The following is a 22,199-nucleotide window of genomic DNA, read 5'->3' as shown; positions in this document are numbered from 1 at the left end:
CTTGTTAATTATTCAACAAGAGAAATAGGCTGAGTTATCTGCATTGTGCAACACAATTCGAATACCACATGAATTATAGATGACAACTTACTTGCAGTGCTTGACTTTTTGTGAATAAGGAGTGAAGAGTTTTTTTTTTTTTGCCGTTTTGAACTCATTGCGACCTCTATGAAAATTATTTGGCGCGGCCGCGCGGTTGCGTGCATTTGGGCGTGATGCACGAGTGACTGATTACCATGGAAACGTGAAAGTCACGTAGCCTATGTAGATAGACTATCCTTGACTTTTTGGATAAAAAAATCTCGATGTAGGCAAACAGCTGAATGGGGACAGTTGTTGCCTGACTGTCGCGCTTGTGCTTCTCCCCTTTCATATGCGCGTCAAGGGCTTTGCAGCCCACCGCACTTCGTATACCGTCGTTTTTTTGTAACCAGCCGCTATATTTCTCATCATTGAGCCAGTTATCATTAAATTTGCACTTCCCTATCTTAGCCTCGCGTCTGCCACTACACTTCTTCGTCTGTTTCTATGACAGGCCTACGGAAAACACGTACTGCCCCCTAAATGGTGTGTGATGCCTGTGCAATAGGCACACGCTACTTTTTACTGTATTTAGACAGGGACGTTCGCTGGTGAAATGGAAAATACCGGTAGTTTCTCCCGACAAAAGGAGAAACTCCGCCAGATGAAATTTAATGCCGCCCAGATGAAATTTAATGCCACTCTTCAAAAATTAGTGAAATTTAATACATTTTAAGACCTTAAAAAACGTATATTTTATTTAAGACGTTTTAAGACTTTTTAAGGACCCGCGGGGACCCTGCTTTAGATGTCCTGCTTCTCCACAGTACATACAGAGATGATTACGGCGTCTCCTCTCCCGCTCCGCTGTGGAAAGGCGTGTGTAGCCAATCTGCATGGGTTCCGACTCCACGCTGGGGAGAGTATACTCAAGAGGACTAGATCTGAGAGGTGTGCGTCGGGAGCGTAACAAATTGTCAAGGCGGATAGCAAGCTCCATAATTTGATTTAAAGTTTTACCATCGTCGCGACACGCCAGCTCTCCTTGGAGGTTCGGGTTAAGTCCCTTGCGATAAATGAGCGTAAGAGGTTCCTCCTTCCATCCAGTTTGAGCAGCAAGGGTACGGAAAGAGAGCGTGTAGTCCGCTGCGGTCGAATTTCCCTGGCGTAACATGAGCAGTAGTTCACCTGGATCCTTTCCTCCCGCTAAGTGTTCGAACACCTCTCTAAATTGAATCAGAAATTCGTTATAAGAAGGGAAAGAGAGCTGACCTCCATACCAGAGTGCAGTGGCCCATTCCAGAGCTCGACCAGTGAGTAGGGAACAAATGAAGGACACGCGGCTCTCATCAGTGGAGTAGGACTGTGTCTGCTGGTCAAAATACAGACTGCACTGCAACAGAAATCCCTTACAAGCAGACGGTGAGCCATCAAATTTTTCAGGAAGAGATCATTTGGGTTGAATGGAATTGTTACTCACGACAGGTGGTGCAGAAGCGGGTGGAGCTGGATTTGAAGTTTGATTCTCAGTCACGTTAGGCAGCGATAGGGATTGAACAGTTCTTGCGAGCTTCTCTGTGAGAGTGGTTAATTTTACCAGCTGTTGCTGATGGGCAGTGAGTACATTAGCTTGATTAGATACCTCGGAGGCCAGTCGACTGAAATCTGCTGGATCCTGATGAGGTGAAGTCTTCTGTGACGGAGAGGCAGAGACGGTCGGATCCATGTGCAGATATTTATTAAAGATGATGACAAACTCAAAAGATGACAGGGGCAATCCAGAATCGTAGTCAAACAAGCAATGGTCAGAGGCAGGCAACAAAGGTTCACAAACGAGTTCAGAGTCCAAGTTCAAATACACGAGATCAAGTCAAAATACTGAGTAGCAAGAGAAACAAACTGAGACAGAGGTTTGGTAAAACAAGACTTCACAAATGAGAACAGAACAGAACAGAACAGTCCAGATAAAGGGGAGCTGAGGGTGCACAGGTGAAACGGATGAAATCATATACCCCTTTTCCACCAACAAGAACCGGGTGCTGGTTCAGAGCCAGAGCCAAAGCTGGTTCAGAGTTGGTTCGACTGACGAGCTTACTAAGAACCGGTTTGCCTTTCCACCGGCTAGAGAGCCACAACAGAGCCAGATCTTGCGTCACTGTATACGTCTCATGTTGCCCAGCAACCGCTAGTGCGGTAGCGCCAAACACAAACACGCCAGGCTTGTTCAAGATGCATCGGCTTCTCGCAGATCGATCGCCACATGACATCAAAGCACTGCGATAGCGATCTAAAAGCACAAGGAGTCGTATGCTCTCCAAACACTCCCGCAGCTCCGATCGGTCCTCGTCGCTCCGATGCATCTCGAACAAGCCATCAACAATAACGGACGTTGCAATACTATGGATGCTCATGGGTTTGCAAAAATACATCGGAATCCAATGCGTTCGTGCATGTGATGGCCACAGCCATGGCCTCACAACCAGTTTAAGAGCGGTAACCTCATGCACTGTTTCCTGAGTTGATGCTGTTTTTCTTTAGGATTAGTTTATATACTTTTGTTTCATACACATTCATTGGTTGCAAATATTTTAGTTATAAATAACTCTCAGGACACGTGGTTCATTTCATATACATTATACTTTATTTAATTGACCATATAGAAGAATATTTTTGGGAGCACACACCATTAGTTACTTTTTGATTGTCATTCTGTTGTTTGTTTCTGAGCTTACCAGTGTTGGATTCCATACCCAGGAGAGATCCAGGAAGTCGTCTGCCTTAAAGGGGTGGCGCTTGGAGCAGGAGCAGCTTTATGGGGGAGGTGGCCTAATTGGATACTACCATTGTTTGTTATGTCTGGGGGGGGGGTAGCTTATTCTCTCCTTATATATTTTGGGGTTCAGATTTATATTATAATGAGTATTTGTTGTGTTAAGGTTAAGTAAAAGTAAATTCCTTTTGTAATAAGTTTATGGTAGATTTTGCTGTTATTTGTAGTTATGTAGTAGTGTTGTTGTTAGTCTTCCCCTGTGTGTTAAAATTGGTTTGATCAGCCAATATATAAGTCCCTGTTTCTTTGGTAGGAGGTCAGTTGTATTTTCGAGTCTTTTTGTTCAGAGCTTTAGTTACTATCTTTTTATTTATTTTTTGGGCCCGAAGCATTATCTTTATTTTGTTGTTATGATTGTTGGGAAATAAAACCCTTATTTTTGAACTTCCCTTGTGACTCCTCTTGCTTAACTGCTTGGTCCCTGACAGTGCAGCTCGCCATAACTTACATAAAGACGGATATTATAATCGAGCTGCTATTAGCTCGACTAGCTGCTATTTAAAAATGGCGGTCACAAGTTTCTATTCGTCTTGTTGGTCACGGTAACCCCGCCCCCAGCCCCTGACGCAAGCGGTTCTTTCTTGGCTCCGTTCTAGACCCTGCAATGATTTGGTGCTACTTAAGAACCAGTTTTACTGGTTCGGAGCTGGTGCTTTGGCGGTGGAAAAACAAAGAACCGATTTAAAACTAGGCTCTGGCTCCGAACCAGCACCAGCTCTGCCTTGGTGGAAAAGGGGTAATAATGAGGTGAATTGCAGTCCTAGTAAGCAGGAGAGAGGGACCTAGTGAAACCAGGAGGAGGAGGCGCTGTCGTGCGTTCCGTGACAACTATTTTAGTGAAATCCTTATGAAGAAAAAAATTAAAAATAAATAAACTGCTTAATGCTTTAAATGTGTTTTCATTCAACCATCATTCAATCTGAATCTGAATTCATAGTTTATTCTTATTATGACTCCTCTTCATAAGCATATAATATAAGCATATTTATGATCATAGCTGTATATCAGTTCGGTAATATTCTCTTAAACTCTACAGTGATTTATTGGTGTGACAAATATTTTTACATTTATATTTGTGGAGTTGCTGCATACATTTAAGAAAGAAAATTAAAATAGGAACATAACATACATTAAGAAAAAAATTAAACAATGTAATTAACAAAAAGTGGATGCATTAAAGAATAAAATGAAATATTCAAGAATATTCACAGTTTTAGTCTCAGATGGAGAGAATAGGGAAGCAAAGCTTCGTTTTTGCCATCACTAAACAAAAAGACCACACATATTTTCATATTTACGATTAAAAATACAATATATGCCACAGTTTTTATATTTCTTCTGTTTTCTCCGTTTTGCCTCTTGAAGCTCTGACGTCATTGACCAGAAGAACAGCAGCGGCTGCAGAAGCCACGCCCATCAGCGCAGTGACGACCAATCGCAGCACAGCTTCAACTGAATCACAACAGGGGGCGTGGCCTTCTGGAGAAACTAATGAAACAAATGATAAATTAAATTAAGATTTTAAACAAGCTGACTTTAGAGTTTCATGAATTTAAAAATATCTAATGTTCTGCTCCACACAAGAAATAAAAATTAAAAACAGTTTTAAAAACCTGAGACGACAGAAGCTTGTTCATCATGTTTGACATCTTTATTTATAAGTCTTCATAAAATCCACACATTAGTGAATGAATGTGAATAATATCAGCGCTGCCGTACCTGCACATGTGTGACAGGGTGTGTTGATGTCCAGATGTGTGGTCTGGTTGCTGATGGGATTGTTCAGCACACAGCTGTAGGTGTTTTTATCCTGATATTCCACCTCCAGAGGTAGAGAGAGACTGATGCAGAGATCATACACACTGATGCTGGACAATACACTGATTCCTTTGTACCAGGAGAGAGTCACATGACTCACATTCACCACTGATGAACACACCAATGAACATGATGATGATGAAGATGAAGATGATGAACAGTCTCTGCTGATGACAGGAACAGGCAGACGAGCTGTTGGGGGGTGGGGGTTGGATTTAGCTGCTTGGGTTGGGGGTTGGAGATGCAGCTGCTTGGATCCCAGTGCAGGAGCTATAGTTTACCACAGAAATGGAAGTGGTTAGTTGATTGCTGTGGTGAGCAAGTTCTGCTAAAAAAGTTGGGGTTTAAGCGCATCCCACTGCCCAGTATAATTCTTGCGAATGTGCAATCCTAACAAAGAAAAATAAACGAACTGCAAGCAAACCCTTACAAAAAATAATTGCAGTACAATGAAGTAAACCTGTAGATTTGCAGTATAACGAAGTATAGATACAATATAACTGCAGTACATTGAAGTTCAACAGCAGTAAAACTGCAGTACAAAAAGTACAACTTCATTATAGTGAAGTATAACTGCAGTACAACTGTAGATCTGCAGTATAATGAAGTATTGAAACCAGATTGAAACAATAACACTGATATGCATGTGAAGACTTTAAATGCAAAAACCTCATCTTACTTTTTTTTTTTTTTAAATTAGCTTTTGATGGCAATGAGGTAATTTTAGTTGAAAGTGAAATTATTGAACCTAAATAAAGGAGCTTTATAAAAAAAGAAAAGAAAAAAAGCTTATTTAAATAAATAAAAAACCTTCAGATGGACTTTTTGGCTTTTGCATCTTAAGTCTTCATAGGTCTACCGTTTGTATCTGTACTGCAGTTATGCTGAACTTTTTCACCCGCATAAATTGCCCGCACGTGACCAGATCTTCTTCCTTCGCGCGAACGCGCAGCGGTCGTTGTCCTGACAACGAGTCTCGAGATCAGCTGATGCTCGTTACGGGTTACGGGTCAGTCAGCGTGTTTTCCCGTAGTGTCTGCTCCATAAAATACGGTTTGGTTGATTATTCACTGACGACATCATTCATATACGTTCATAATTGTGAACTCTCACAATTAAAACACAAAGACATGACAGAAATACAACCCGTGGTCATTCACAAGTGGGACGGAAGAGAAGCGTTTTCTGGAAGAAAAGAAGTTCAATAAGGTTGGCCTTGTCAAGTCATTCAGTTTAGCGGTGACTGTGAGTATAACGTAATGCCCTCAAATCTGTTTATTTTAATTTTAGAGATATGTAAAAAGACTTTAAGTAACGTTATATGTTATTCAAACCGGTGTGAGCAAGGGGAAACGCGCTTATACTGTAGTTTTACACTGTTTACTTTTTAGAGGTGCGTCACAACAGATTGTGCTCTGTTTGCAGCATTATTTTCTTTTTTTTTCACTGTACACAAAATTCAGTTTATTAATGATAATGATAATTGTACTTATATTTGTTTTATGTTAAATTGGTAACACTTTACAATAAGAACTAACAATGAGTAATACATTTGTTACTGTATTTGTAAATCTTTGTCAAGGTTAATAAAAATACAGCTGTTCATTGTTAGTTCATGTTAGTTCACAGTGCATTAACTAATGTTTACAAGGTTTTAATAAAACATTAGTAAATGTTAAAATTAACATTAACAAAGATTAATAAATGCTGTATACGTGCAGTTCATTATTAGTTCATGTTAACTAATGTAGTTAACTAACGAACCTTATTGTAAAGTGTTACCGTTAAATTTCTTTGGAATATCGGACACTACTTGATATACATAAAAAATACAAGCAATTATGTTCAATAGTTAATTGACATTAATGTGCAGAAAAGGATTTTTTTTAGAAATACTTTTTATTGTGTGATTGCTATTTTCAGGAAAAAGCTCTGGTAACAACTAAAAACAGAAGACCAAAAATGTAATCCAACAGAAGATAATGGCTGCGGTTAAACAAAGATGCACTCAAATAACGGTAAGCTACATTCTTTATTATACCTTTTATAAACTATTATCTTTATAGTTTAGAATGCATAATGACTGATATTGTACTTCAGGAACCAAGGGAATGCTGGAGGAATCAAGTGTACGAAGTCCTCTGTTTCCTCAGCCATTAAAGAATTCAGACGTGAAGAGATTGAGGATTTAAAAAATGAAATCAAAGAGCTAAAAGAAGATTTACAATATTAGAAATGGAAAGGTAATGAAATCTAGTTCTACCACAGCAATTATTCTCAGTAAACATCATTTCTCAACAGTTTGCTCGTGGACTCTCTTCTTTTGTATTATAGCATAGTATGTTTGAATACTCGATTCTGATTGACTGGAAGGTGTGCATTCAAATAATGAATGCATAGGTAGTTACAGTCAGATTAATCATCATTCTGAATTAATGTGCTGCTTTACTGTAACACACACATACAGTCCCTCTCACACAGAAACATATTTCTAAGCAACAAGGTCTTAACGTTGCTGTTTTTGGAGTAATTAAACTGACAGCTTCACTAGAGTGATGCTGTACAGACACAGGTAATTCACATATGCACAATCTTTCTCTCTCTCCCTCGTTTATTCATTCAAATAAATGTAGTTGAGCTCTGCAGCGATCTACTGATGATTTTTAACCTTTAAAACAGCATTTTCCACAAGATGGGCAAAAATCTTACACTAAACCATGAATGAAAGTTAGAAGTGTGGGTCTTTTATAAAGTGAATTTTACATAAAGAGCTGTTTTTGTATAAAAAAATATTTATTCATAATAAATAAAAAAAAAGATGCACTGGTAACATGTAAAAACAGAAGATAATGGTTGGGGTGAAACAGATTCACTCCCAGCATTTAAAAATGATTGTGTCTTTCTGCTTTTTTCCAGAAATGCATGTTATTGGGCAAATTGTGTAGACTGTCAATTGACAGAAAGATCTCAGATTTCATCAAAAAGGTCTTCAGTTGTGTTCCGAAGATGAACGAAAGTCTTTCGGGGTTGGAACGACACGAGGGTGAGTAATTTAACTTCTTTTACCTGAAGTGTTCAAACTTCAAAGCTATTATTAATGCTGAACAGTAAACCATAAAAAAATAACTGTAAATAGTATGAATACTTTCCACAAACACTTGCTGACACCAAGTTAAATTTAAGAGATTAACTTGCAGATTCATTTTAGGCATAATATATCCCTGAGGTGAAGAGTGTAACTGAAAGAGTTTCTCTGATTCTTTTTGTTTGTTTTTCCAGACTACATCCAAAATATTGTTTCCACATCTGAGATGAAGGCAGTTAAAAGAACCAAGTGGAATAATGAGGATAAGCTCTTCTTCAAACGCAACCTCTCTGAATAATGTGGGGGAAGATATATGCATGATCTATAAATAAACACTTTAAATGCATTGTCTAACTCCCAGCCTGTTATTTGAAGTTATATAAAAAAAAAAAGTAAAATCACATTTGTTGCATTGCAGTTGTTTTGTACCTTAATTCATTATATTGCAGATGTGTAAAAATAAACTTATTCTGGTTGTATTTCAATGGTATTGTACAGCATTTTATTACTATTGCATTTTGGTAGTATTGTAGGCTAATTGCACTTTAGTTGTGATATGTATTGCAGTAATACCACAGTTATATTGCAGTATTATTGCGGTAATACCACAGTTATATTGCAGTATTATTGCAGTAATACCACAGTTATATTGCAGTAGTATATCGGTAATACCACAGTTATATTGCAGTAATACCACAGTTATATTGCAGTAGTATTGCAGTAATACCACAGTTATATTGTAGTACTACTACTGAGTAAAACGGCAGTTATACTCCAGCTATACTGCAATACTGCAGTTTTTTCGTGTCCAAAAAACTGCATTTTCTATATGTAACAAAAACTGCAGTATTACTTCTAAAAAACTGCAGTAATTTTTTGTAAGGGATATGTGCGCTGTTTACAGGAGTACAGAGATGCTTGTATGATTGCACTGACAGAGACCTGGTTAAACGGGAAGGATTGTGACACCGAACTGTCTTTGGGTGGGTTTGGGACACCTCTACGGCTGGACCGTGACCCTTCAGTCACAGGGAAGTCTCGAGGAGGAGGTGTCTGTCTGTACGTGAACAATCGATGGGCAAAGACAGTGATTGTACGTGAGGAAATGTTTACTGCTGATATAGAACTATTGACTGTATCTATCCGGCCTTTTTATTTGCCAAGAGAATTTCAGCAACTTTTTGTCTCAGTGGTATATATTCACCCGAAGTCTGATGTTCAGAAGTCAACGGATATCATCAGTCAGGTGGTGCAGTGGTATCAGTTGCGTTCACCGGATGCTCCACATTTTATTATTGGGATTTGAACAAATTTTCTTTGGAGGGAGTTTTAAATTTCCCGCAATATATCGACTGTCCTACACATCATCAAAAAACACTTGATTTATGTTATGGGTCAATACCGGACGCATATAGATCCTTCAGACCCCCAACTGGTTGTGCAGACCATAATGGAGTCTCTTTGCAACCATGTTATAAACCAGTGTTGCAGAGAACAAGGCCAGTCATTAGGTCATTTCAAAGATGGACTGATGATGATATCTTACAGTTACAAGACTGTTTTGATCGCACCGAATGGGATATTTTTAAAACTTCTTGTGTAGACAATGATGACCTAGCGGATGTTGTGAGTCCTTGTATTCCCTTTTGTGAAAAGCCTGTGATACTTAGGAAAAATGTAAGAATCTACTCAAATAATAAGCCTTGGGTGACAATATCATTGAAACATGTTTTAAATGAGAAGAAACATGTGTTTGTTTTACCAAGGAACAGATTTGGAAAAGAGGCAGGTTAATAAGGAAGTAAAACGAGAAATTAGGAGGGCAAAAATGAAATATAAGGCATCAGTGGAGGAGAAGTTTATTAAGGGAAATATTCACTCAGCATGGAAATAAATAAAAGTAATGGCTGGTGCAAAAAATAAAGAATCAATTGGAATTTGACTGAGTCTAGGATAGAAAAGGGAGAGATAGCTAATGAATTTAATGATTTTTTTACAAGTTGACTTTAGTCTTTCATGAATTTAAAAATATCTAATTTTCTGCTTCACACAAGAAATAAAAATGAAAAACAGTTTTAAAAACATGAGATGACAGAAGCTCATTCATCATGTCTGGCATCTTAAGTTATAAGTCTTGATAAAATCCACACATTAGTGAATAAATGTGAATAATATCATCAGCGCTGTGCTACCTGCACATGTGTGACAATGAGGCTCCTCATGCTCACATGCTTCGTTGTATTGAAACCATTTTGCAGGCAAAAAATCTTTTTCCATTGATGATATTTAAAAATGGGAGATATTTTAATATAGAGCGATCAGTCACATGACACGAAGACTGTTGTGCTACACTATTCATCACTGGTACAGTCCTGCTACACTATAGGGGATGAGAGAAGTTTGCTACTAGAAAAGCATCACTGTTTTGTTGTTGTTGTTTTTAAAAAGGCATTACGCTAGAATTTTTAAAAATACGTATAGTTAGAAAATCCGTAAATTTGGATGACAGTACAATTACATTTACAATGCTTTAGTGTGAAGCATTATTCACTTTTTTTTTTGCTTGACATTGACAGATCAACAAGAAATGTTCTTTACAAAGAAGGTACATGAACCTATGTGTGATAATAAGAATAGAGCTGGAAATAACTTCTACTGAAACTTGCTTATCTGCAAGATCACAGCATTAATATGCAAATCATGGAAATATAGAGATGCATATGCAGCTGAACATCAATCTTATATTTCACACACACATAGTAATATATTAACATCTCACATACAGTAAGTTTAATTTGTCAAACATTAGCATTCACAGAGTAAAACTGTTTCTCAAAAAGATGAAGTTAAATTGTGGAAGTCCTTTCAACCCACATGATTCACAGAAACACACACTCACGCTATTCACACCTCAAGACATGCAAACACAAAAGCACATTAACCACAAACGTCCAGTAATGAAACACATTCTCATGCACACACTCTCTAACCAACAGATGAAACTAAATTCATATTCCAGATCTGAAAATGAGGCCTTCTGCAGTTTGAGCTGTAGAATACAATACTGTAAAAATACATTAAAAATATCATGAAATTAAATGTGCTGTCGTTCTGCAGATTTTGTAAAGTGCCCCATTATGCTATTTTAAAGGTTTCTATATGGGTTTGTTTTGGAGTCTGCAACAATAGATTTACAAGCATCCAATGTCAAAAAAAAAAAAGACCTGATTGGTCAGATGGCTCAGTTTGTTGTGATTGGTCTACTCTGCTCTGATTGGTCAGATGGCTCAGTCTGCTGTGATTGGTCTACTCTGCTCTGATTGGTCAGATGGCTCAGTCTGCTGTGATTGGTCTACTCTGCTCTGATTGGTCAGATGGCTCAGTCTGCTGTGATTGGTCTACTCTGCTTAAGTTTTAAATTAAATTTATTTACTAAATTAAAGTTGAAACTCCAATCTCCTCCCAAAAATCCTCAAAAAAGTCCTTTGGTGCCTCAATGAAGACTTCGCTCAGAGAAGCTGTCAATCACAGCTGTCAATCATGACGTCACACCCCCTTTTTAAATCAACATCAAATAACTAACTAAAACCAAACTTATTTAAAAGATGAACATTTGAACTTACATCAGTGTGATAAAATTAGTTTTTTCGTGTCTGTGTAAACTACCAAAAAATTTTAATTTGTGAAAACGGCGACATCATGTGCATGTGTATTATGTGTCCAGTCTTTAGAAGGTTTAGTTTTTCTTTACAAACATTTCCAACTACTGGCCTGGCAGCAGAATACATTGTTGTATACATTTTTGATAATGGTGTCATCTATACGTGAAAAACGCGATTTTATTACATTGTTGATGTGTAAACGTATCCTCAGTGTGCAAAAATAAAAAGCTTTTGTGTGGAGATACAGTAGTTCATCATATTTGCACCTGGCCATTGCTTGCATGACATTCATTTCTGAGTGAGCTTTATGAGTTTTAAAACACTATGACAGTATGACAGGTGTGAAAGAGACAAATGATCAACAATACAAAAGTTAGAGGCTTTTCTCATGGTCAGTTTTCACTGTTTTTAGAAACCTATATGGATTTGTTGAGTTATGTGACTATATTATTGCAGCTTACGTTGCATTCGGAGGAAAAGAGTGGACGATAGAGATGAGCCATCTTTAGCCGTTTTCGGCATATTTATTTCACGAGCTGCAGACACATCAGTCTCACGGTCAGACAGCCTTAATACGGTAAAACATTTGGGACAAAACAATCAATAATACAAACGCGTCCTCTTTAGCCTGCACTTTAGTGCCCCCCTGTGGCTTATGCACAATACAGAACAGTACTGCATTACATTCTTAATATACAACTGAGGACATAATGAACATATTTTAACACCCCCACTTGTACTCAGATTGCTATACTCTTGAAAACAAAAAACAAAACAAAAACAAACAAAAAAAAAAATGAATGTGGACTCCTGTCATACACATATCAATCTCCAAAAAGAGTACCTGCAAACTTCTTCAGTTTCAACTTATTTGCAGGTTTGGTCATTACATCAGCAATCATGTTATCAGTAGAACAATACATCAAAGTCACCCTTCCCTCATTCACAGTAGACCTGATAAAGTGATACTTTATGTCGATATGTTTACATCTTCGTCTGTTTACAGGGTTTTTGGCGAGAGCGATTGTTCCCTGATTGTCCTCATGTACTATAGTCTGTGTGTACTTATAGTTATCTATACCTCCCAGTAACTGTTCTAGGTATAGACACTCTTGTATGGTTGATGCCAGTGCCATGTATTCCGCCTCGCATGTGGATAGCGCAACAGTAGGTTGCTTTCTAGTCTTCCACGAGATCAGAGAACTGTTCTGACTAAGGATCACACAGTATCCTGTGGTACTGCGTCTGTCACTGGTATCAGCTGCCCAGTCGGCATCACTGTAGGCCTGTATACCTAGTTTCTCACTGTCATTTCTCCTAAAACTTAACCCTTTCTCTGCTGTGCCTTTGAGGTACCCAAGTACATGCTTCACAGTGACCCACTGTTCCTCTGTAGGCTCAGCAAAGAATTGTGACAACCTGCTCACCACAAAACTTAAATCTGGTCTGGTGCAAACAGTCAGATATATAAGACTTCCCACAGCCTCTCTGTACATCCTGACATCTTCCATCTTTACTGCATCCTCAGTATATTCTAGCTTTTGCTCACAGGGTGTTTCTCTTGCTCTACAGTCTTGCATATTAAAACGCTGTAGTATCTTGTTAGTGTACTTTTCCTGTGACATCTTTACACACCCATCTGACTGACTAAAATGGATACCCAGAAAATGTTTAAGTTTGCCCAGATCTTTCATTTTAAACTTTTCTGCAAGCATCTCTTTCACATTTTTCAGTCTCTCTTTATCACTCGCTGCAATGATCAAATCATCGACCCATATGATGGTGATCACCTTCCCTTCTTTTGACTCTTTGGCATAAACACAGTGGTCGGCTGGGTTTTGTTTAAAACCATCCTCAGTTAGGCAATCGTGTAAAACCCTATTCCAATTTCGCCCGGATTGTTTTAAACCATAAAGCGATTTCTCTAGCTTATACACTATACCCTCTTTCTCTTGATAGCCCTCAGGTGGATTGATGTAGATCTCATAGTCTATGGGAGCGTGCAAATACGCTGTTTTCACGTCCATTTGGTGTAGGAGTAAATTCTCCTGTGCTGCTTTCTGTAGCACAACCCTAACACTCGTCAAGTCTGCAGTGGGTGAAAACGTCTCCCCATAATCTACTCCCATTCTCTGGCTGTAACCCTTAGCTACGAACCTTGCTTTATATTTGTCTTTTCCATCTATATCAGTTTTGATGGAGTAAACCCATCTACCCCCCACTGTTTTCTTGCCTATTGGTAGTGTTGTCGGGGTAAAGGTTTTGTTCTCGTTCAGGGACTGGATTTCCTCATCCATGGCTTTTACCCATTCTTTTGAGTTAGCTGACCCCATTGCTCCTTCATAAGTCTGTGGAATGCCACACACGGCTCTGCAGCAATAGTCTACCGTGATATGAACCCCGTCACTATCACTGTCTTCAGTTACAAAATCATCTAAGTAACTCGGTGTTCTTCTTTCTCTAGCCGGATACCTCCTACTCTCGGGTTCACCACTTGTCACACTCTGTTGTGCTTGATTATGGTCGCTAGACCTTGTTTCTGTCCCTGGACTATCACTATGAGCACTTCTGCTCCGTACACTTGGTTCAGGAGCATTTTCTGTACTCCTACTCTGTGTGGTCTCGCAAGTCAGGGGTCTCACATTGTCATAGTCGTCGTTTGGATCTGGCTCACCCGTCTGTGTTTGTTTTTCCACAGCTACCTTGCTCACAAACTTCACTAGCCTGTGTTTTTGAACTTTGTTTGTATCTGTGTAATACACCAAATAAGCCGGGCTGTTCTTATCGTAACCTACAAAACGCCCCATGTCACATCTGGAGTCAAGTTTTCCCTTTTCCTGTTTGTAAGTATAGCATACAGATCCAAACTTTTGCATCTTAGATACATTAGGCTTCTTGTCTGTCAACGACTCATAAGGAGTCTGCCCTGTACGCCTGTTGAAGCACCTGTTGCGTACCATTGCTGCTGTTTGTACTGCGTAGGGCCATAGCTGCTTTGGTAGTACACTTTCAACTAACATACATCTACCCATCTCAAAAAGAGTACGCCAACCCCTCTCTGCAGTTCCGTTTTGGTGCGGGGAATACGGAGCTGACGTTTCATGTCTGATATTGTTTTTCCTCAAGAGCGCTTGAAAATCACCACATGTAAATTCCGTTCCGTTATCGGATCTGATGCACTTCACTTTCCCGTAAGGGGATACATCTGCTAGGAACTTTTCCGTAGCCTGTACAGTGTCACTTTTCTTCTTTAGAAAGTATACAAATACTGCGCTTGAGTAATCATCAGTGAATGACTGCACATATTTGTAACCATCTATTGACTCAGTGGCTACTGGACCTGCAAGGTCTGTGTGTACCATCTGTAAGGGAGCCTTTGCTCTGGTATCAGGGTCCCTATTTCTGGTTTGGGCAAATTTTCCCTGTATACACACCTCACACCCTTGTTCTGGTCTGCCTGTTTTGCCCTTGATCTGCATACCTTCAACGACGTTCTGCAACTTAAAAACATCGTCATAGTTACAGTGGCCCAATATCTCGTGCCATGTCTGTATGTCGTGACATGCGTTACACTTATCATTAGACTCAGCTTCAGTGTGCAAAAAATACAACCTGCCGTATACGTGAATGTTAAACCTGGTACCGTCTCTGGTTATCAGGGCATCTTTATCTTCTTTAAAGACAACAGTAGCCCCACTGGTGGTCGCTGCCTTCACTGAGAAGATGCTTTGGGGGTACGACGGTACGAACAAAGCGTCTTTCAGCACCGCCTTGTGTCGCTGTCCTCTGCTGTCGATGAGGCAAACCTCAGCATTTCCCCTCCGCTGAGCGATCCCGCTGCACCGGGTGCCATCTGCCAGCTCGACACTGTGCGTTTCTGGCCTGAACGCGCAGTCGAAGCTCTTGAACATGGTTATGTCCGTGATGATATGAGAGGTAGCCCCCGTGTCCACCATCAGGCCCCTCTCCTGGATGCTGCATGGCGGCTGCCGCTGGGTACCGGCCCCTCCGTCTCTCATCTTGAACACGTAGTCCTCGGCGTCTTCTGAGGCTTTACTCGCACCATCCTTTTTACTCTTACTGTCCTTGTCCTTACGCCTACACGTGGCGTCTTTGTGTGTGTCACTTCTACAGAGACTACACCAAGTTTTCTGTCGACATCCTTTTGCTCGGTGGCCTTTGGTGCCACACTTGAAACACACCAGCTCTGCGTCGTCTTTTATCCAGCCACGTGCGCTCGTCTTGGCGGGTCGCCGTCCGGTTTTCCCTTGAGTCTTCATTACACTGTCGCTTGATTCAGCTGCTTTTATCTTTTCTGTCTCTTCAAAACTACGTAGTTTAGTCTTGAATTCTGCAAACGTGATTTTGTCGTCTGCATGTGCCACATGTATCGCGAATGGCTTAAAACTCTCAGGCAATCCCTTTAAGACCATAGCAACTAACAGTCCGTCTCCTAACGTTTCACCCGCGTTCCGTAGTGCTGTGATGGCGGTTTCGGCCCTGATGATATAGTCCATTACACTTTCATCATTTGCCTTCTGAAGCGATGTCAACGTGGTGTACAAGTTGATTATACGGGGCTTTCCCCTCCCTGCATAATACTCTCTCAATATTTCCAAAGCTTTTCTTCCATTGTTGGGCGCATCTCTCATCACTAATGATAGACTTTTGTCATCTAGAAGCAATATCAACTCTGCATACGCGTCCGCGTTTTTCTTTTCATCTGCTGCTATTTCGGCTTCTGACACCGGTTCTCTCAGCACCGTGTCCTTTAGCCCTGATAAATGAAAATGTCCCAACATTTTGGTTTCCCAAAGCTCATACTTAGTCTCATCTCCGTCGAACGTCAGTCGAGGCAACCTCCTTCGTTGTTCCGTCATGTTGGCTTACTCTTTTCTTTTTCCAGTAGTCCGTTAGCACGCGGTCCGTTGCGACTTTCTAAACGGTGGAAAACAACGAACTTATCTTCCGAACGACTTTCTGGGCCCATAACCTGTTGAGTTATGTGACTATATTATTGCAGCTTACGTTGCATTCGGAGGAAAAGAGTGGACGATAGAGATGAGCCATCTTTAGCCGTTTTCGGCATATTTATTTCACGAGCTGCAGACACATCAGTCTCACGGTCAGACAGCCTTAATACGGTAAAACATTTGGGACAAAACAATCAATAATACAAACGCGTCCTCTTTAGCCTGCACTTTAGTGCCCCCCTGTGGCTTATGCACAATACAGAACAGTACTGCATTACATTCTTAATATACAACTGAGGACATAATGAACATATTTTAACAGGATTAATATTTAAAATGGAAATTTCAAAGATCACAAAGAAATTATTATTTTTTATTTTGTAGTATTAAGAAGAATTCTAACAATAAAATGGCACTTCTGTAATATATAATAGAGTGAGCTGTAATTCTCTACTCACCATAGACAGTAACACTGAATCTGTGTTTAGTCTCTGAACTGCTGCTGCTGATCTCAACTTCATAAACTCCAGCATGATTAGTTCTGATGTCCATGATGGTCAGAGATCCAGTCTTCTCGTCCAGCTTCAGTCTGTCTCTGAATCTCTCATCAAGATCATCAGGGATCGTATTTTTCACTCCATCAGTTTTAGCTATTAGATTCCCGTTAGTTCCAAATGTCCAGAATATCACATCACCTCTCTGTATTTCAGTGACACCAGAGTTTAGAGTGACTGAATCTCCCTCCATCACTGACACTGACTTCACTGCATCTGTGTCAGCACACACTCCTGAAGAACACACAGAAACAGTCTCTCAGTCACACATTCAACTTTAAGTTGTTTTAATGAAGCTTTAACTGAAGTTTGAATGGGTTTTGAAATGATTAAAAAATGTGAGAAGGCATAAAGATAGAAATGAAAAAAGATGGAAACAATGGAGAACAGTTATCTGAATCTCTTCTTATATTGTACATTTTTATTTTAGTGTTAAGAGTTACACAAGTAAATTCAACAGTGAGGTGGAACTGAAGTTCATCAGAGCTCCACATAAACAATAAAAACTGTAAAAAAAATTATAAACTTGTCTAACTTACCAACCAGACAGCAACAGCACAGACAGCAAAAAGCAAATGTGTGAAACATTTTCAACAGTTCAGTGGGTCTGAAATAGTTTCAGTCAGTCTAAACCTGTGAGTGTCTGCAGTGAAGATGTGTAGAGAACAAGTGTTGACAATCTTAACTATTCGCTAACTTCCTCCAGACTGAATTAGGCCACGCCCCCTGCCTCCAAACACACGCCCTCTCTCTGAAACCCCGCCCCCAAATGTTGTGTTGTGTATGTCTGTGCATTATTAGGTGATGTTGGTTTTGTCAGATCTTTTAAAGATTAATCTCAGCAGTTGCTTCACTATGAAAGTTTCATCTACAAGCATTTATGACTGTGAAATAACTAACATTAATACTAAAATAAAATATTCATATTCATGCTAAGAATAGTTTAAAATCAACTAATTGTCTTGTTTCATATTGCAGCTTTTCATAAATTTAACAAATGTTTCCATTTGTCACACTTATGACTTTATGAAATTTGAATATGAATATACAAGGTCTAATATCCCAAGCTAATGGGACACTAATCACCATTATGGCGACTTCAAAACAAATACAGTGGTAAACAATTACATTTCTTACATATAGACACACACTGAACAAAACAAACAAAATCTATGGCAGCACAGGGTGACAAACGTTACCATTAATGAAGAATACATCAGCTGAAGTAACATGTTTAGACTGAAACAGTAAATATGGTATATTGACTATAAACTATACAATAACATGCTTAAATTGTAATAAACATGTAATGTATATGAATTCATTTTACAGTTATCTTTATGATTATGTAGATGATATTAATTTCACATTATTGATAGTAACTCTTTGATTCTACAGCGTGAAATCTAACAGTGTAATTAGATGTGTAATTAATCAGATAATATGAAGTATTTCAATAACACATTTAGACACACACAGTCATCGAGGATCAGCGGATGAATCTCAACAATGTTGTGGTTCTTCTAGGAACTGGTTTACAACTCTCTGTGATTTTTCTGAAGTCTTTATGGAGAAAATGAATGGGGAAAATTGCTCTGTCACTGTTTCACTCTTTTCCCTCAATGAACGTTTGTGTGATATGACCATTCTTTACACTGTCTGTGTGCAAATAAACTGTTTAAATGCTATTAATGGTCATTATTTGAGCAAATTATACCCTATCATTCCCCCAGAACACTTGTGATATACAGCATGTGTCGCATGAGATCATTCTGTGATACTTGTGCATCTTTAAAGAAAGCTTGATACTGATCACTATTCACTGCCATCATGGACGAGTGTGAGCGGGACATTTTTTTATTTATTTCTCTTTTGTGGTCCATAAACAGAAAGAAGTGCACACAGCATTAGAAGAACACCAGGGTGAGTAATATATGACTTCATTTTCACTTCAGGGTGATTCAGGGTGGTTGGACTTTTATTTCGGACAATAGATGGCGCTCTATGCTGTGGTGTGCACAATTTGTTTAAAGAAGAAAGATTTATTTTATTTTAATTAGAGATTTAGATTTGTCTGAGTGTATGCCTCTGTATATCCTCTGCCCTGGGCATAAAGCGATGATGCCTATATATAATTCATAGATGTCAGTTTTCTATGTGTACAGCACTTTGGTCGGCCAGTGTCCGTTTTTAAATGTGCTTTATATAAATAAACTGAACTGAACTGAAATCAATTCAGTAGATGCTATTCAGTTTCATCTTAATATGGTTTATTGCCAAGACATTTTTACCAAAGCATTTGCAGCATTGCTGCGTACAATTAAAACAGTGCAAAATTAAGAACCATAAAGACATAAAGAAAACTTTAACTGATAAAAATACAAAAGAGACACCAGTAGAGAATAAAGTGGGGAAAAATGAAGAAATTAATCTTTTTGTACACATCGTAGGCCTACACCCTAAAAGCCAAAAATATATTTTTATGTGCGTGTAATAATAAATGCCATTAAACAGATCTGATTCACTCATAACGGCTGTTTATCAAAATGCATAAATCGAGTGTATTATTGGATGGTGAAGTCAATCTTGGGAAGGCTAGTTCCTGGTAATGAACACTAGATGGCGCTCTAGTGCAGTATAAGTATATATACTCGCGTGCCATCCAGAAACTTGCAAGTGAACGCTGCCCTTCTCTGCAGACATAAATATTATAGTGAAGTTTGCGATGGTAAAAATGTGGTAATGTTATCTTATATATCTAATATATATCTTCTTTCAAATTGGTAAACTTAAAATGAAAAACTTATTTGATTTTTCCTTTTAGCATTTTGTATTGTTATTACTTTTGTACAGTAGAGTAGAATATACTTTTCATAGAAATATATTTATCATAATTTGTTCAAGTTATACAGAACCTTTATTTTGGCGGGTTGTGGTGAAGAGCTTGGCGTTTCTGTGTGTGTCTGACGATAGTTTTCTCAAATGAAATGGTGTAATGTTGCTGCAGTGACTCTCAGAGCAGCTCTGGAGATCATGTGTTCATGTATGGGTGTGTGTGCTGTGAGAAGCTCCTCTCTCAGTAGCTGTCAAACTTTCTTAACTCTATTGAATATTTAGGATATGCTTTTTAAAATAGAAAGTTTCTGTATGGCTACATAAATAATGTATATTTTATATATAAATTATAATTAATTGTATAAAATTACATTTCAAACTTACGTGATGACTTAACACTGATATAAAAAAAAATGATAACTGTCATTAATGGAGGGGGGGGGGGGGGGGGGGTATTTTTGCCATAAGAATACAAGAAAACATGAAGATGAAGAACATTTCTGTTGTAATTTTCTTTAGAAAGCAAAAGGCATAGGACAGGGGTGTCCAGTCCTGCAGAGTTCAGCTCCAACCCCAATTCAACACACCTGAACTAGCTAATCAAGGTCTTACTAAACTTGCAGGCAGGCGTGTTAAGGAAAGGTGGAGACAGTGGCCCTCCAGGACCGAGTTTGGACTCTCCTTGCATGATTTATTTATTTATTTATTTTACTGTACTGCAGTTCCACCTGGTGACCACTTGGGGAAACAGTGGCGCTACTAAGGGTGCTTTCACACTTGGTTCGATTGCCTGTTCCGAACCCGAGTTCGATTGCTCCCCCCTCCCCCTGCCCCCGATGGACTGTGTTCACATTATATTATTTGTATCTGAACCGCAGTACGCTTGCGTCATCAAGCTGCAGCTGGCGCGTACTCGTGTTGCTTGGTAACCGCTATGAAAAGGCGTCAAAATGGATAGAATTGCTCGCTTCACATTTGTTGTTCTTTTTTTTTAACCTTTGGTTTTGTTTTCAAAGAAAAGATACAGAAATACACTTGCGTCTGTCTGCCGCAAAAGTATTAAAACCGTTCCAAAGACAGCGGGATATCCGCCGAAGACAATTTTTGTGGAGGCAAGCAGAAATCATCTCTCTGCTTGCAGTGCGTCAATCCCGCTTTTCGTCAAGGTAAGTGTATAGACCCTTTTGCAGTTGTTAAACACACACGCACGCAGGCACGCACCACATTATACGTCATCAATAGCGGTTCACTTCCGCGATTTGGTACGATTGCGTTCATATCAGAAGCGAACCGTACCCGAGTTCACATGAACCGTACCCCAGACCACCTTAAATTTTAAGCGGCCTCGAGTACGGTTCGCGGGTGCGCACCCGAGTTCGGAAAACAGCGTTCACATCATCCAAACGAACCGAACTCTGACGTCATTCGAACCCGGGTGCGCACCAAAAGTGCTAGTGTGAAAGCGCCCTAAGACTTGTTCTGGCACCATGAAATCAAATTGACCCCAAATCAAACTGACATGTTCCAATAAAAAATAAGGTCTTATTTTGGAATTTGTTGATGGTAGCTATAGGCCTAATAACAACACAAACAGTATATGTAGTTTTGGTTTAACATTAGAAGATCCACTATCAAAGAAGATTCACAGAAGGCCTGTGTGTTTTTAGTGACCTACGAGTGAAGTTGAAACCTGCCGTGGTCTCATTTATTTTGATCAACAAAGAGATATGTGGTTTTGTTATGTTGAGTGGACAAATATGTTGTGCGTGTGTCTATTGAATGTCCTGTGTGGTTGAAGGGCTTCTTCCTGTCCTGATTACATTATCACAGACTGTTTTCCTGTTACACAATACAGGTTAACTGTTAAAGTAGTGAATCCATCAACAATAATAGGCTATTTAAAATTATCAGCACCATTTAACAATGATCATTTACTATTATACAAACACATGTAACCATTAAGAGAACTTGCACTTTAGTCACAGTTTATAATGTAAAATATTGGGAAATGTCTCTTCTTTCTATAGAAATATCAGCAGGTTTGACATGTACAACATAACATGGTCATAACTAATCAAGAAAAATATATTTTTTTACCAACATCTAAATACCTAATAAGTACTAGAATAAGTTAAACATATGCAAATACAAACACAATCACAGTCAGTGCATGAGAACGGGGAGGGAGGTGGAAAAGTGTAAAGGGAGGGTGGGGGGGGGGGGATTCACACTTGGTTTCATCTCGAGTGAAGTTTCCTCAGAACGGACAGCCAACTGCTGATAAAAATGCTTCATGGGTTTGTTTTCTTTTGTTTGTGCTTCTGGCGTCTCGATGGTAAGTTAAAATGTGTTTTTAGCTTTTCACTTCATGCAGTTTTGTGATGGTGTAAAAGGCCTAATGTCGAAAATTACTAAAGGGTT

General features: G+C 39.1%; 1 protein-coding gene across 1 annotated transcript; it reads right to left on the bottom strand.

The window, feature by feature from the left end:
- Nucleotides 1-3,683: 3,683 nt before the first annotated feature.
- LOC311084225 (SLAM family member 5-like) lies at nucleotides 3,684-17,694 on the bottom strand. The gene is made up of 4 exons (XM_084116141.1): nucleotides 17,483-17,694; nucleotides 16,848-17,177; nucleotides 4,571-4,939; nucleotides 3,684-4,339 (listed from the first exon to the last, which is right to left on the bottom strand). The coding sequence occupies exons 1-4, from the start codon at nucleotides 17,529-17,531 to the stop codon at nucleotides 4,179-4,181; spliced, it is 909 nt and encodes a 302-aa protein (XP_083972267.1). The 5' UTR covers nucleotides 17,532-17,694; the 3' UTR covers nucleotides 3,684-4,178.
- Between the last annotated feature and the right edge of the window lie 4,505 nt (nucleotides 17,695-22,199).

Source organism: Abramis brama (assembly GCF_963993115.1).
Source record: "Abramis brama genome assembly, chromosome: 6".
NCBI classification, from domain to species: domain Eukaryota; kingdom Metazoa; phylum Chordata; class Actinopteri; order Cypriniformes; family Leuciscidae; genus Abramis; species Abramis brama.
Note: the sequence above shows the minus strand (reverse complement) of the source record. Positions and strands in the feature narration are given on the sequence as shown.

Coding starts and splice junctions, on each gene's coding strand:
- LOC311084225 (XM_084116141.1), bottom strand. CDS start 17,531: ATGTTTCACACATTTGCTTTTTGCTGTCTGTGCTGTTGCTGTCTGGTT. Junction 17,178..17,482: donor GTGCTGTTGCTGTCTGGTTG/GTAAGTTAGACA, acceptor TGTGTTCTTCAG/GAGTGTGTGCTGACACAGAT. Junction 4,940..16,847: donor ATTCAGTGTTACTGTCTATG/GTGAGTAGAGAA, acceptor GGTAAACTATAG/CTCCTGCACTGGGATCCAAG.